At 30.9% G+C, this 13027-nt stretch overlaps 1 protein-coding gene across 2 annotated transcripts; it reads left to right on the top strand.

Annotated features, from left to right (window-relative positions):
* Positions 1 to 5140: 5140 nt before the first annotated feature.
* LOC107927766 (protein trichome birefringence-like 10) lies at positions 5141 to 9155 on the top strand. 2 transcript variants are annotated; one of them, XM_016858874.2, is made up of 4 exons: positions 5141 to 6229; positions 7027 to 7416; positions 8202 to 8360; positions 8466 to 9155. In XM_016858874.2, the coding sequence occupies exons 1-4, from the start codon at positions 5754 to 5756 to the stop codon at positions 8830 to 8832; spliced, it is 1392 nt and encodes a 463-aa protein (XP_016714363.2). In that variant the 5' UTR covers positions 5141 to 5753; the 3' UTR covers positions 8833 to 9155. The 2 variants fall into 2 exon arrangements, with proteins under 2 accessions (XP_016714363.2, XP_016714364.2); XM_016858875.2 differs by having other exon boundaries at positions 5147 to 6229; positions 8435 to 9155.
* The last annotated feature ends 3872 nt before the right edge of the window (positions 9156 to 13027 follow it).

Raw genomic sequence — 13027 nt, forward strand, 5'->3', positions numbered from 1 at the left:
TTCCGGCCATTGACAGGCCACAATCCAATTTTACTATTCATTTCAGGTTATTTTGGTGATTGTTTTTAAACCTAAGTTATTTTTATAAATATAATATTTTTTTGGACTATTTAGGTAAAATAGCCTTCTCTTTCACCATTACATCAACGCGGCAATACACAATACAATTCAAGTTGCTTGAGCTGAAAATTAGATTAGTGACTTTTCATGTTTTTTACTTTTTACTTTTTTATTTTTGGGTGTATTATGGTAATAGTTGCGATATGGATATGACTATGTGGTGATCGAGAATATTTGAGAATTTTTTTTATTAATTTAATTTAGTAAATGCATTTTTAAGTCAAAAAGGGAAAAAATAATTTATTTTTTTATGTACTTCATATTTATTTTAGAGTTTATATATTATAATTTCTTTCAATTTTATAATTTTTATAAAATTATACGCATTTTTTTGAATTTTTATATATTTATTTTCATTTTTAATAATTTTTAAGGTCTATATTTTGATAAAAGGAAAAATATTTATTTTTTATAAAGGAATCTCATGTGACACTTTTTCATTGGCTAAAATAGCTCAAATGTTTTATTTTTTTTTTGTAATGTCTGTTAAATTAGGGACTAAAAAAATATAATGTAAGCATACTTCAAGTACTAAATTGAGATAAGAAAAAAATTAAATAGTAATATGAGAAAACATGTATACTGCAAGGACTAAATTATGAATTAAGCCAAATGTTAAGAATTTTGAAATTTCCTCTCTAAAATTTATTTTGATTGGTTAGTTGACTTGGATTAAATTGATTTAATTAAATAATTATTTAATTCCGTGATTATAATAATTGATTTTATTAAATCTGTTGGAATCTCAAAAATTAATTGCAGAAATGAGACACCAACACGTGTTTTGCTAGTTACTAATGAAAATTTAGGGTGTTGCGTAGCTGTCACTTTTGCTAATTGCTGGCTTTCAATTATGTTTTAATATGTAAACAAATAAATAAAAATACGATAAAGATGGTATAAAATAGAGATATTATCTCTTTTTAATAATTTAATGACATATTAGTAATTTCATCTTAAAATTTAGGATTTTTATTTGAATTTAATTTTTTTCAAGATGAAAATATTGATATGACATTAAATAATTAAAAAAATAGATACAAATGATTTGGCGTCACAATTTCATACAATCTTTTCCCGTAAAAATCTTAAAGCTGAATTAGATTTTCTCCGCGGTTAAGGCAATAAAATAATAAAATAAGAAAAGGGTTAAATTCTAAGTTTAGTCCATAAATTATTGCTAAATCTAGATCTAATCCATGCACTTTAATTTCACTTTTTTTTTTATCTTAGCAATGATGGTAGTTTGAGAAATTAGTCCAAATTGTTGATAGTGTTAGAAACTCGATTAAGCATGAGGTTGACTTTATGGTACAATTGATAAAGGTTGAGGTTGACTTACTAAGATGAAAATGTTGATATGACATTAAATAATTAAAAAATAGATACAAATGACTTGGCGTCGTTATTTCATACAATCTTTTCCCGTAAAAATCGTAAAGCTGAATTAGATTTTCTCCGCAGTTAAGGCAATAAAATAAGAAAATAAAAAAGGGGTTAAATTCTAAGTTTAGTCCATGAATTATTGCTAAATCTGAGATCTAATCCATGCACTTTAATTTCACAATTTTTTTTTATCTTAGCAATGATGGTAGTTTGAGAAATTAGTCCAAATTGTTGATAGTGTTAGAAACTCGATTAAGCATGAGGTTGACTTTATGGTACAATTGATAAAGGTTGAGGTTGACTTACTAAGATGAAAATGTTGATATGACATTAAATAATTAAAAAATAGATACAAATGACTTGGCGTCACTATTTCATACAATCTTTTTCCGTAAAAATCGTAAAGCTGAATTAGATTTTCTCCGCAGTTAAGGCAATAAAATAAGAAAATAAAAAAGGAGTTAAATTCTAAGTTTAGTCCATGAATTATTGCTAAATCTGAGATCTAATCCATGCACTTTAATTTCACAATTTTTTTTTATCTTAGCAATGATGGTAGTTTGAGAAATTAGTCCAAATTGTTGCTAGTGTTAGAAACTCGATTAAGCATGAGGTTGACTTACTAATGAGGCTATGGTACAATTGATAAAGGTTGAGGTTGGAATTGTGGTTGTCTGGTTTGTAACGTTTAATTAGATTATGAGTTTAGTTCTGTATTATCACTAAATTTGAGATTTAATTTCTTAATCAAGATGATAATTTTCAAAATAAAATAAAAAAATTTACTACACAATTGAAATTCCTATAACCCATGTAAAAGTTACATTCAAAATTTCTAAATTGTTGTCCAAAAATCTTATATTGTTTTTCGTCCATCAAACATGCCTATCTACCCGATAAAAATATAGGATCAATTTGTTACTACCTAACTATAGCAACTTTAATAGTTAATAGGGTGATGGAGATTAAGACACGGATCATGTTGCTCTTTTGAGACGATACATACACATTTTCAGTGATAATAATTTGTGCAAAGAAATTCCCTAAAATATAACAACTCACCCAATGTACACCTTGTTAACTTGTACATGTTAAAAGTAAAAACTCTACCAAAACTTCACTTTCTTCACCCAAATAATTACAAATTTTCAAAGCAAAACTTAGGAAAATCTTTAATTGTAATAAAAGCTAGACTTGTCTATAGGTTGGGCTAGGTCTCGTACGAAAAGTGGGAGGATTTGGGCAAAAAAATAAGGCCCGTTCAGAAAATGGATCGGGTCACGGATAAGCTTTTTTTAGCCCGAGATCAACCCCGGCCCAGCTTGGATACCTTAACGAAGTATCAGTACCTTTCACAAAAGTATCGATACCTTGCCTAGTAGCAATATCGTTTTAAGGTTCAATATCTTGAAAATTAAAGAAAATTTGCTTGAGTATCGATACCCTCCTCAAGTGTCGAAACCTCGTAGCAAGTATCGATACTATAGGTTTTAATCTGGGTCGAATCGATCCGGACCCATGTTTAGCATATATAAATTGGGTCGGGCTTGGACAAAAATTTAGGCCCAATTTTTAGGTCGGGCCGACCCGAACCTATCAATCAGACTTAAATTTTTATTAAGACCCGACCCGACCCGATTCATGAGCAACTTTAATAAAAACAACTAAGTTAAGTTGACTATAAATAATTAAACTTATATTGAAAGCAAAAGTAGGTTAATTAAACATATATTAATGACTTTTTTAATTTTTTATTACTAAAGAAACATTTTCATTTTATTAAAATACTCTAATAGAAACATCCCAATCACAAATGCTTTAATTAGGTTTAAAAAGTTTAGGTATTCTTAGTAAAGGTCAAAGTTTTGAGTTTTTAAATGTTTGGGTTCAAAATTTATCATGTGTCAATCTCTAACTTCATCATGCACAATTGTCATGTATGAATTTTATCTGATTTTTTTGTCAATTTGTGTTTTGTATCAGTATGATTATACTTTATAGTTGTTCATATATGTATTTGTAATTGTATTATACTTGTGATTATATTGTATTTCTTGATATCGAAAAGTTGGGAAGAGGAGACAAGCAACGATTAACCTTCTTTGAGCGGAGAGTTATACAATTTTTAGTAGAGTAGAGGGGTTGAAAGGGAGGGCCAGTTGAGAGGGTGAATAAGATACTGTAGTACGAGTTCTAGAGTGAGGAGCAAGTATATCCTCAGCTTCGGGTTACGAAGGGTATTTATATAGGTTAGTCTTTCCCTACCACATATTATCTATGACTGGTTGATCCTTTATATAATTCCTTGTTAGGTCGATAGTACAATATAAGGTGACTAGACTACAAGGTATGTAAATAATCTAATTGTTTGGGGTAGGTGACTCGTTTGTTCCCTAAGATCTAGCGAAATAGATCCAATAATAGAGGAGATATATTAGGCAGAGGGATGGTTATGACCTATATGTGTACTTATATTTATACTTACAAACTCTAAAAAAAATAATAATCAGAAATTACATAACATTTTTTATAGTAAATGACTGTAAAAATTGATTAAGTACTTCTGAACACTCTGAGTAAGTATTAAAGTTTGATTCTCATCAATAATCTTATTTAATTTATAAAAAAATATTAGTATAGAACTTAATTTCAAATTTAACCCTTAAAATTACACTAAATTTTCAATTAAGGACAAAAAAATCTCAATTTTTTATAAATAAAATTAATAATAGTAAAAGTACTAAAACCATAATTTGAAAGAAAAAAGTAAATATAGGCTAAAGGATACCTAAATATTGTTGACAAATGAATAGACAAAAAAGTACACTCATTTTTTGCCTTCTTCTCAATGCCAACGTGGCAACTTTGTTGTCTGTCTCCGTCCCTCTGACTGTAATTTAACCGACTAACCATCATTGTGATGAGGCCACCACTTGTCACCCTCCTCCACTGCACGTGTGATCCACGAACCAATTAGGATAAATGTTGAGACATAACATGAGAAAGATTGAATGAGGAATAGTTGTCCTCCACGTGCTCAATGGAAACTGGGATTCAATCCTATCCGTTACCCCAGTAAAATGGAAAAAAAAGAGTTTAAATATGCATTTAATCCTTATACTTTAGCAAAATTTAAGATTTAATCCTTATAATCTTATTTTTGTATATAAACATTATGGTTCAATTATTAATACTGTTAATATTTTTTATCCAAAATATTTAATATTTTCATTTTTCAAGAGGCCTCGGCTCACTTAGTTAAATGATAAATTTACTTTTAGCCCTAAATTTTTTTAAAACTTTCAATTTTAGTTTTATTTAAACTTTTGATTTTTAATTTTAACCTAGCTAAAAGTTTATAAATTTATCTCGACTCTCTAAACAAAAGTCTTTGATTTCCTTCTACATTATATCATATGAGAGTAGCCAAATCAACATGCCAAAATTAGTAAATTTTGATTGCAAATTTAACACGATTTTAGTGATTAGATTAAGATTTTCAAATAAAAAAAGATTTAGTGATTAGTAAATATAGGGACTAAGTCTCTAATTATGCCAAAGTACATGGACTAACGGCATATTTTGAATAAAAGAAATAAAAGCAAATCAAGTCCCCACTCCCCACTCCCCACTCCCCAGTCTTTCCCACTCCTTTCATAGAACATTGAAACTGAAAAAAAGAAAAACTCCGTCTTTATTAGACCCCATGTTTTTAAACCAACTATTTCTCTCTCTCTCGCTCTCTCTCTCTCTCTCTCTCGCCCTTTATTTTTTTATGAATTTATTTTCTTGTTTTTTGATTCTTGAATTTCGAATGAATCCATTTTCCCAGTAGCTTACAGGTTCCTGTTTTTATGATTCTCTGAAAAAAAGGAAAGAAAAGAAACTGATAGAAGATAAAGAAAGTATAGTAACTCCACCATGAATGCTTCCTTGCTTCATCGACACCCATTTTTTTAAAATTTTTGATCCTTTTCTCTCTCTCTTTGTTGTTGCCCATCATTTATAACTTAAACAAAACTGACCTACCAAGCAAAGAAAACCCAAAAGCCAAAAAAAAAAGAAGAAAAATGGTTCATCACCATTGGACATGAACATGCTCTATTTTGCTTGAAAAGCACACTTCTATGCTCTTTAAACCTTAATCCCCTTTCCTTCCCCTTTTACTGCGCTTTTCTCTCTTTGGGTTTTCTTCATTTTTTCAAATTAAACAATACCCAGATTCAAGTTCCTTTTAGTTTTTTCAAATGTGTAAAGGTCCTTCTCAGCAGCAAGACAATGAATCCATGCCGAGCTTCAAGAGATTACGGCTCTTTGAGCCGTCTGTTGGGGTTCTTGGCTTCTTTCTTGCTGCTGTTTGTGTGATTTGTTGTTTCTTTTACTTGGATTATAGAGCTGTGGTTAAAGGGTACAGGGTTCCAACTCAGTCAGATAGATTCATGTGGCTTAAACTAGATGAGTCTTCTTCTTCTTCTTCTTCTTCTTCTTCTTCTTCTTCTTCTTCTTCTTCAAGTGATATTGTCAAAAGAGTTGATTTCTTGAGTTTTGAAGGTGAAGGGTGTGACGTGTTTGATGGTGATTGGGTCTGGGATGAAACGTACCCCCTTTATGAATCTCGTGATTGTAGCTTTCTTGATGAAGGGTTTAGGTGTACTGAAAATGGACGGCCAGATTTGTTCTACACTAAATGGAGATGGCAGCCTAAGCATTGTAACCTCCCCAGGTTCTTATTGTTCTTCATTATTTGATATGCAGTGCTTATTTTCCTTCAATAATTTTATCGGTTTAGTGGCTTAATCATGAAGTATTAGAAACTCTGCACAATGAAAATGACCCCCGTTTCATTTGGTTCCTATTTGATATGCAAAGCAAATTTGATAAAGAAATGGTCGATGGTAAAGCCAATTTGTGATGTGGTTTCCCGTGATTTTTGATAAAGTTTTTGTCTTTTTACATTTATGTCAACATCATCCTTGTTGGTTTCTGATTTGTTCCATTCATGTAGTTTTCATGGCCATTTTATACGGTAGATAAGCCTCAATCGTGGACTTATATGTAGTCTTTTTTAAATTAAACAATTATGACAAAATTGGCTTTCTATTTGTTTAGTAGTTGATTTTGTTTTCACATGTAAACGTTGTTTTCTAATACTAGTTTTGATTACAGTATATCTTGTCGATTATGGAAAGGTATTGTATTGTTGCGTTGAATGCACCCTGAAATGTTTGTCCTCCGCCTCTAAGGAGAGCTTAGGGGCGTCTAGTGTATGGTGTCGAACCTATGACTTGTAAGATACAGACCTCTATATGCTAGAGGTCTTGGGGTCGAACTGCCCTCCATTTGCTTGGTCTTTAGTGGCCATGAAATTCCATGTGCTCTCGCTCTTCAATGGCTTTAAGAGGCGCCTTTAAACTCTCTTCAAAGCCGAGAGACAAAACCTTGAGGGTGTGTCGGTTCTTCACCAAGAGTTCCTGGTTAATTGACTGAAGCTCTTTAATGGCATTCTTTTGTAAACTGCAGGTTTGATGGAAAAGTGATGTTAGAGATGTTGCGGAACAAGCGATTGGTTTTTGTGGGTGATTCCATTGGAAGAAACCAATGGGAATCACTCCTCTGCATGCTTGCTTCTGCAGTTGCTAATAAAGATTCAATATATGAAGTGAATGGCAATCCGATTACAAAGCATAAGGGGTTCTTGATATTCAAGTTCAAGGATTACAATTGTACCGTTGAGTACTACCGATCTCCTTTCCTTGTTGTACAAAGCAGGCCGCCTGCCGGGTCTCCGCAAAACATCAAGACAACCCTTAAGTTGGATCGAATGGATTGGAATTCATTTAGGTGGAAAGATGCCGATTTGTTGGTCTTCAACACCGGCCATTGGTGGAACTACGAGAAGACCGTTAGAGGGTAAACTATTTTCATTCCTTCCTCTTGATATTCTTTATCGTCTTCTAATCTATATATTGTTATTTATAAGCAGGTTGATTTGATTGAAGACATTATCGGGTTGGTATCCGATTTATGCTTTAATATGTTAGTAAAATTATGCAATGAAAGATGAGTCTTTCTCAAGCATGCTATGGTGAAAATGACTGAATGGGTGCAGCTTTTGTAGATTAGGATAAGTGGAGGGCCCTTATGGTTGATAATTTTGACATTCAGAATGGGAAATTTAGGGTTTTAATTGAAATGATAATGCATGGTATGGTGACAGCTCAACAACTTTGCTTTTGGAAAGGGCTTTTTTTCTTCTATACTTGCTAGTGTGAAATCTGCTTCTACCTTAGTAGGACCATGCATGCATGCATGTATGTATCTTAGATGCCAATGTGATATCTAAGAGGGTCCCATATATATTGTAGATGAAACTAAACAGAGAAGGTAGTTTTGAACTGTGGTGGCCTGCATGCATGCATAGGTCCATTTTAAATGACAATTTCAACATTTAACTACAATGGACCCTACATCTTCTCCGTTATTGATTTGGGTTGCATATCAGTTCAATGTATGTTGGTTTGGATTTTGTTTCTTATACCCTACATGAAAGGGAGGAATGGTATGAAGGAGAAGGCCCGATCGTGAATAGAAACTGAGATTCGGTGCTTGTAGTAATCATATGTTCATGTATGGTTGATGTAGGTGGAAGGAACTAACTAATCTGATCTTAAAAACTTCTCATTTGTGTGTGTCAGGGGATGTTACTTTCAAGTCGGGGAAAAAATCGAAACCAAGATGACCATAGAACATGCGTATCAGAGGTCTTTGGAGACTGTGATGCAGTGGCTACGCAACGAGGTGAATATGAGTAAGACCAAGGTCTACTTCCGCACTTTCGCTCCCGTACATTTCAGGTTTGTCGGTTTTATTTATTTTGCATCCTTGTTTTGAAGAATTGAACATTTGAGGTAAAAAATCGACCGTGAAGTTCACGGCGCAATTTCGTATGACTTTTGCAGAGGAGGGGATTGGAGAACCGGGGGAAGCTGCCACCTCGAGACTTTGCCGGAGCTGGGAACAACATTAGTGCCATCGGAAACTTGGGAGCTTCTCGAAATAGTAAAGGATGTGTTATCACCTCACTCAAACACATCCCATGGAATAAAATTCGACATATTAAACATCACTCAAATGACAGCACCAAGGAAAGACGGGCACGCGTCGCTATACTATTTAGGTCCCAAGGAAAGCCCGGCTCCGATTCATCGGCAAGACTGCAGTCACTGGTGCTTACCCGGAGTGCCCGACGCATGGAACGAGCTACTCTATGCTGTGTTCCTCAAGCAATCCACCAATCACACATTCAACTCATCATCAACATTATGAAGCAACAAAGGCGTGTGATTCTCCATTGTTGAAACCTCTTAATTTAAATACACCATCATCACCTATACAGAAAGATAGAAGAAATTTTTACAATGAATTTTGGAATAGGATCACAGGTTGTTGGTCCATCATTTTGGCAGTGTTAGAAAATGTAATATTTGATTGAAGGACGCTCAATTCTGGGAATAAAGTTGTATGACAAATTTATACCATTGAATTGGGTATCCTTGGAGAAAAAAAAATGTAATTATATTTTTCTTTTTAATTTTTTTCTTATTAATTTTGTATAATAAATGAATAAAAAAAACGTTAATGATTTGGTAGCTGGTGAGCACTAAATATGTGTGCAATGCCTGTGATATCTGGTATGTGATGATTGTGACAGCTTTTGAGTGGGATGTAAATGGAGCATACAGGGGTATTTCAATCATTTTAAATAAATGAATTAAAATGATATTAAACCCGTATTTAATAAATTCTTTATCACTACATTAATAATAAATCTTAAATAAATTTTTTTAAAAAACTAACTTTTAATATAAAATATTTTCTCTCACTAAATTTGCGTATCTATACTTCTATACTATTAATAGAATCTCTAATTAAGTTGGTGTCACGAATTAATTAAATACCAATTCTGTTCAGTTTATTAAATGACTATTATTATTATTTTAATGGTCTTTTTGTCTTTTCATACTTTACTATAATTTTTAAATAAAAAAAAACTAAATTAACATATCTACGGATTAAATTTGTGTTTAATAGATTTATAAACAAATTCTTTACCATTACACCAATAATCATTAATCTTAAGTAAACTATTTTAATTTTCTTTTACTTATAGGTTAAACTAATTTTTTATTTTAATTTTGTACATATTGCACGTGATATTATTATTAGTTTCAAATCTTACTTCATTATTTATTCTATGTTATTTTTACCACACCTGTGTTTTAAATACATGGTTTCCACATGCATTCGCGTGTGATAGGATTTCTAATATTAATAATGTTGTTAATTGAGTTGGTGTTACAAGTCAATTCGACACTAACTCACAATTGATGACAAAGCCATTATAAATTATTATAGTGCATTTAGCATTGTTTATCTGATGTATCTATGTGTTTAGATTTCATTTCTCTCATAATTTAATCTATTTTTATTTTAATATAATACATATTTCATGAATTATTATGATTAATTAATTTAAAATAATACGTTTTATTGTTTACTATGTGTTATTTTTAAATATATATCTATACTATAAATTCGTGATTTCCATATGTATACACTTACAATAAAATTTTTAGTTATAAAATAAAATAAAATAAATAATTTTAGATATATTTTGTTGAAGAATTTAGTGGATAGTTTTTCATAGTAAATAACATATTATTTATTATGAAATGTAAAATGTAAGTGTTATCAAGTGATTAAATTTGGAATAAATGTAAATTTTATACTTAAATGCAAATATTTTGTGACTCTACTTATAATTTACTTGAGTTAAATAACATATTTATTATTTGATAAATTTTAAAGCTCCTTTCTGTCCCTATAAGATTTTCACATTTTGATTTTTATAGTTTAAATATTATTAATTTTGATCACAATTATTTTAAATATTTTAATTAATTAAATTTTATAAAAAATGTATTTAAAACCCATTTTATTAAAAATATTTATAATATATTTAAAAGGTAAATGATCAAAATTTAAAAAAATCACAAAAAAGTATAAAAAATATAATTAAAATTTATTTTTATTACGTTGTTATCAAATTAACTCAAGTGATTAACTTCAATTATAATCTATTTATATGTCACTTTAAGAAATAATACTTTTTTAGATTGTTCGGAAAACAAAAAATAATCTCATCTTCGAAGGTTTAAATCCATGTCCGCTCGTAGGATCAAGATAATATTAGACATTACGCAATCAATCTTCAACTCCTTTCCAAGCAACATTTCTCCCTCTTTTTATCGAAGAACTCGCGTCCCCTCAACGATGAGTGCCTCCACTCAAGCAATGGCCAATAGAAAAAAGAAACTTCCCATTGAAATAAGAGAGCAATGTGTTTTAACTAGAGGTGCTCATGGGCCGGGCGGCTTGCCCGAAATATGGGAGAGTTTGGGTAAAAATATAGGCTCGAAATATGGGCTTGGGCAAAAAAACGAGGCCCGATTAAAAAATAGGCCGGGCCTCGGGCACCACTTTTTTGGCCCGGGCCTGGCCCGGCCCGAATATAATAAATATTTTTATTTTTTTTATTTTTAAAATACTTTTTTTAAATTTTTTAAATTTTAATTTTTTTAAAATACTTTTTTAATTTTAAAATATTTTTAAAATACTTTTTTTTTAATTTTTGTTTTAATTTTTAAAATAAATTTTTGGTATTTATTTAAAAAACGGACCAGACCGGGCCAGGTCCGGGCTTATGATTTTTTTCTCGGGCCGGGCCAAAAAATTTTTCTGAGCCCGATCCGGTCCGACCCATGAGCACCTTTAGTTTTAACGCACTCGAATCTATAATTTTTTTGTATTAATAAAAAAAAGGACAATATATAATATAATTTTTGAACCGACCAATCAATCCATCAAAACCTGGAACTTGCCTGTCATCATTGAAGAGAAAAGAAGTTTTTGTCTTTTAAATGATTTTGGTAATTTCTTTATTTTGTTTTGTTTATATGTACAACATTATTATTATATATGTACCACGTGAATTCTTGTCATTTAATACATTTTTGTGCATTTTTTCAAACAATAAAATTAATAAAATGTGTTCATTCATAAAAATTTATATTAAAAATTTGTTCCATCTAAGTTTATTGTTACTGTTTAATGTAAAATCAAGAGTTCCAAAAAGGGAAAAACACAAAGAAATTTAATATAAGCTTTTATTTTTCATAGTTATAGAAAAATAATTTTTTGAAAAAAAAGAAGAAGCTAAATAATATGTTCTACCTTATCTTAAAAGAAAACATTACACTACTTCAATTTATTTTTATGTTAATAGTGAGTTGGTGAGGCGAATAAAGAGGTAGGTAGGAATTTTTTATTTTGAAACCTCTTCAAAATTTATAAGTTAATTTATAGTAAAATTATAGTTCGGTTTTTAAAAATATTAAAAGTTCGATTTAACATTTTTGAAAATTATAAAGATGTGAGTTAATATTAAGTGAAATATATTTTAGCTACCATAAAAATATATAACTTAATCTCGGTCTCTAAAATATTTTTAGTTTCGCTCTTGTGTATGCTATGTTTTATCATGAATTTTGAAATTCCATTGGAAATGATTATGTGAACACTTTGGGGGTTTAAATAGATCCCCTGTGTGTGCTATGTTTTATCATGAATTTTGAAATTTCATTGGAAATGATTATGTGAACACTCAGGGGTTTTAAATAGATCCATTAATTTGTGAGGACTCAATCAAACTTTAATTTTTCTGATTCCGAAGGTTGATAATCTTTGTAACACAACCTGCTTCAAATTTATTAACCTTTGTAACGTGATTTACAAAGTTGTTTCAGAGATTATTGTCAACAAACTTAAATCAATTTTTTCGCGATGCATTAATGAAAATCAAAATACTCTTTTCTAGAGAAGAACAATTATGGATAATGTTATGTTAGCTTATGAACATACGCACTTTATTAAATCAAAGAAGAAAAGAAAAAAAATGATAAATATATCCTTCAAGCTTGATATGAGTAAAGCTTATCATATACAAAATGAGTAAAGCTTACTCTATTATCCTTAGCTAGAGGTGCTCATGGGCCGGGCCAGGCCCAAAAAAATTTAGCTCGCGTCCTAGGCCTGGCCCAGCCCTTGGCCTAAAATTTTGTCCAGGCCCGACCCAAGAAAAAATCCTAAGCCCGAGCCCAGCCCGGCCCGGCTTATTTTTTGAATAAACACCAAAAATTTAATTTAAAAATAAAAAATAAAAAAGTATTTTAAAAATATTTTAAAATAAAAAATAAAAAATAAATATTTATTATATATTCGGGCCGGGCCGGGCCTGGGGAAAAAGGTGGTGCTCGAGGCCCAACCCGTTTTCTAAACGGGCCTTATTTTTTGCCCAAATTTATATTTTGGGCCTATATTTTACCCGAACCCTTTCATATTTTAGGCGGGCCATCGGGCCGGGCCGCCCGGCCATGAGCACCTTTATCCTTAACCACAAGAT

This window comes from Gossypium hirsutum, chromosome D02 (assembly GCF_007990345.1).
Source record: "Gossypium hirsutum isolate 1008001.06 chromosome D02, Gossypium_hirsutum_v2.1, whole genome shotgun sequence".
In the NCBI taxonomy this organism is placed as follows: domain Eukaryota; kingdom Viridiplantae; phylum Streptophyta; class Magnoliopsida; order Malvales; family Malvaceae; genus Gossypium; species Gossypium hirsutum.

Coding starts and splice junctions, on each gene's coding strand:
- LOC107927766 (XM_016858874.2), top strand. CDS start 5,754: ATGTGTAAAGGTCCTTCTCAGCAGCAAGACAATGAATCCATGCCGAGC. Junction 6,230..7,026: donor AAGCATTGTAACCTCCCCAG/GTTCTTATTGTT, acceptor TGTAAACTGCAG/GTTTGATGGAAAAGTGATGT. Junction 7,417..8,201: donor TACGAGAAGACCGTTAGAGG/GTAAACTATTTT, acceptor TGTGTGTGTCAG/GGGATGTTACTTTCAAGTCG.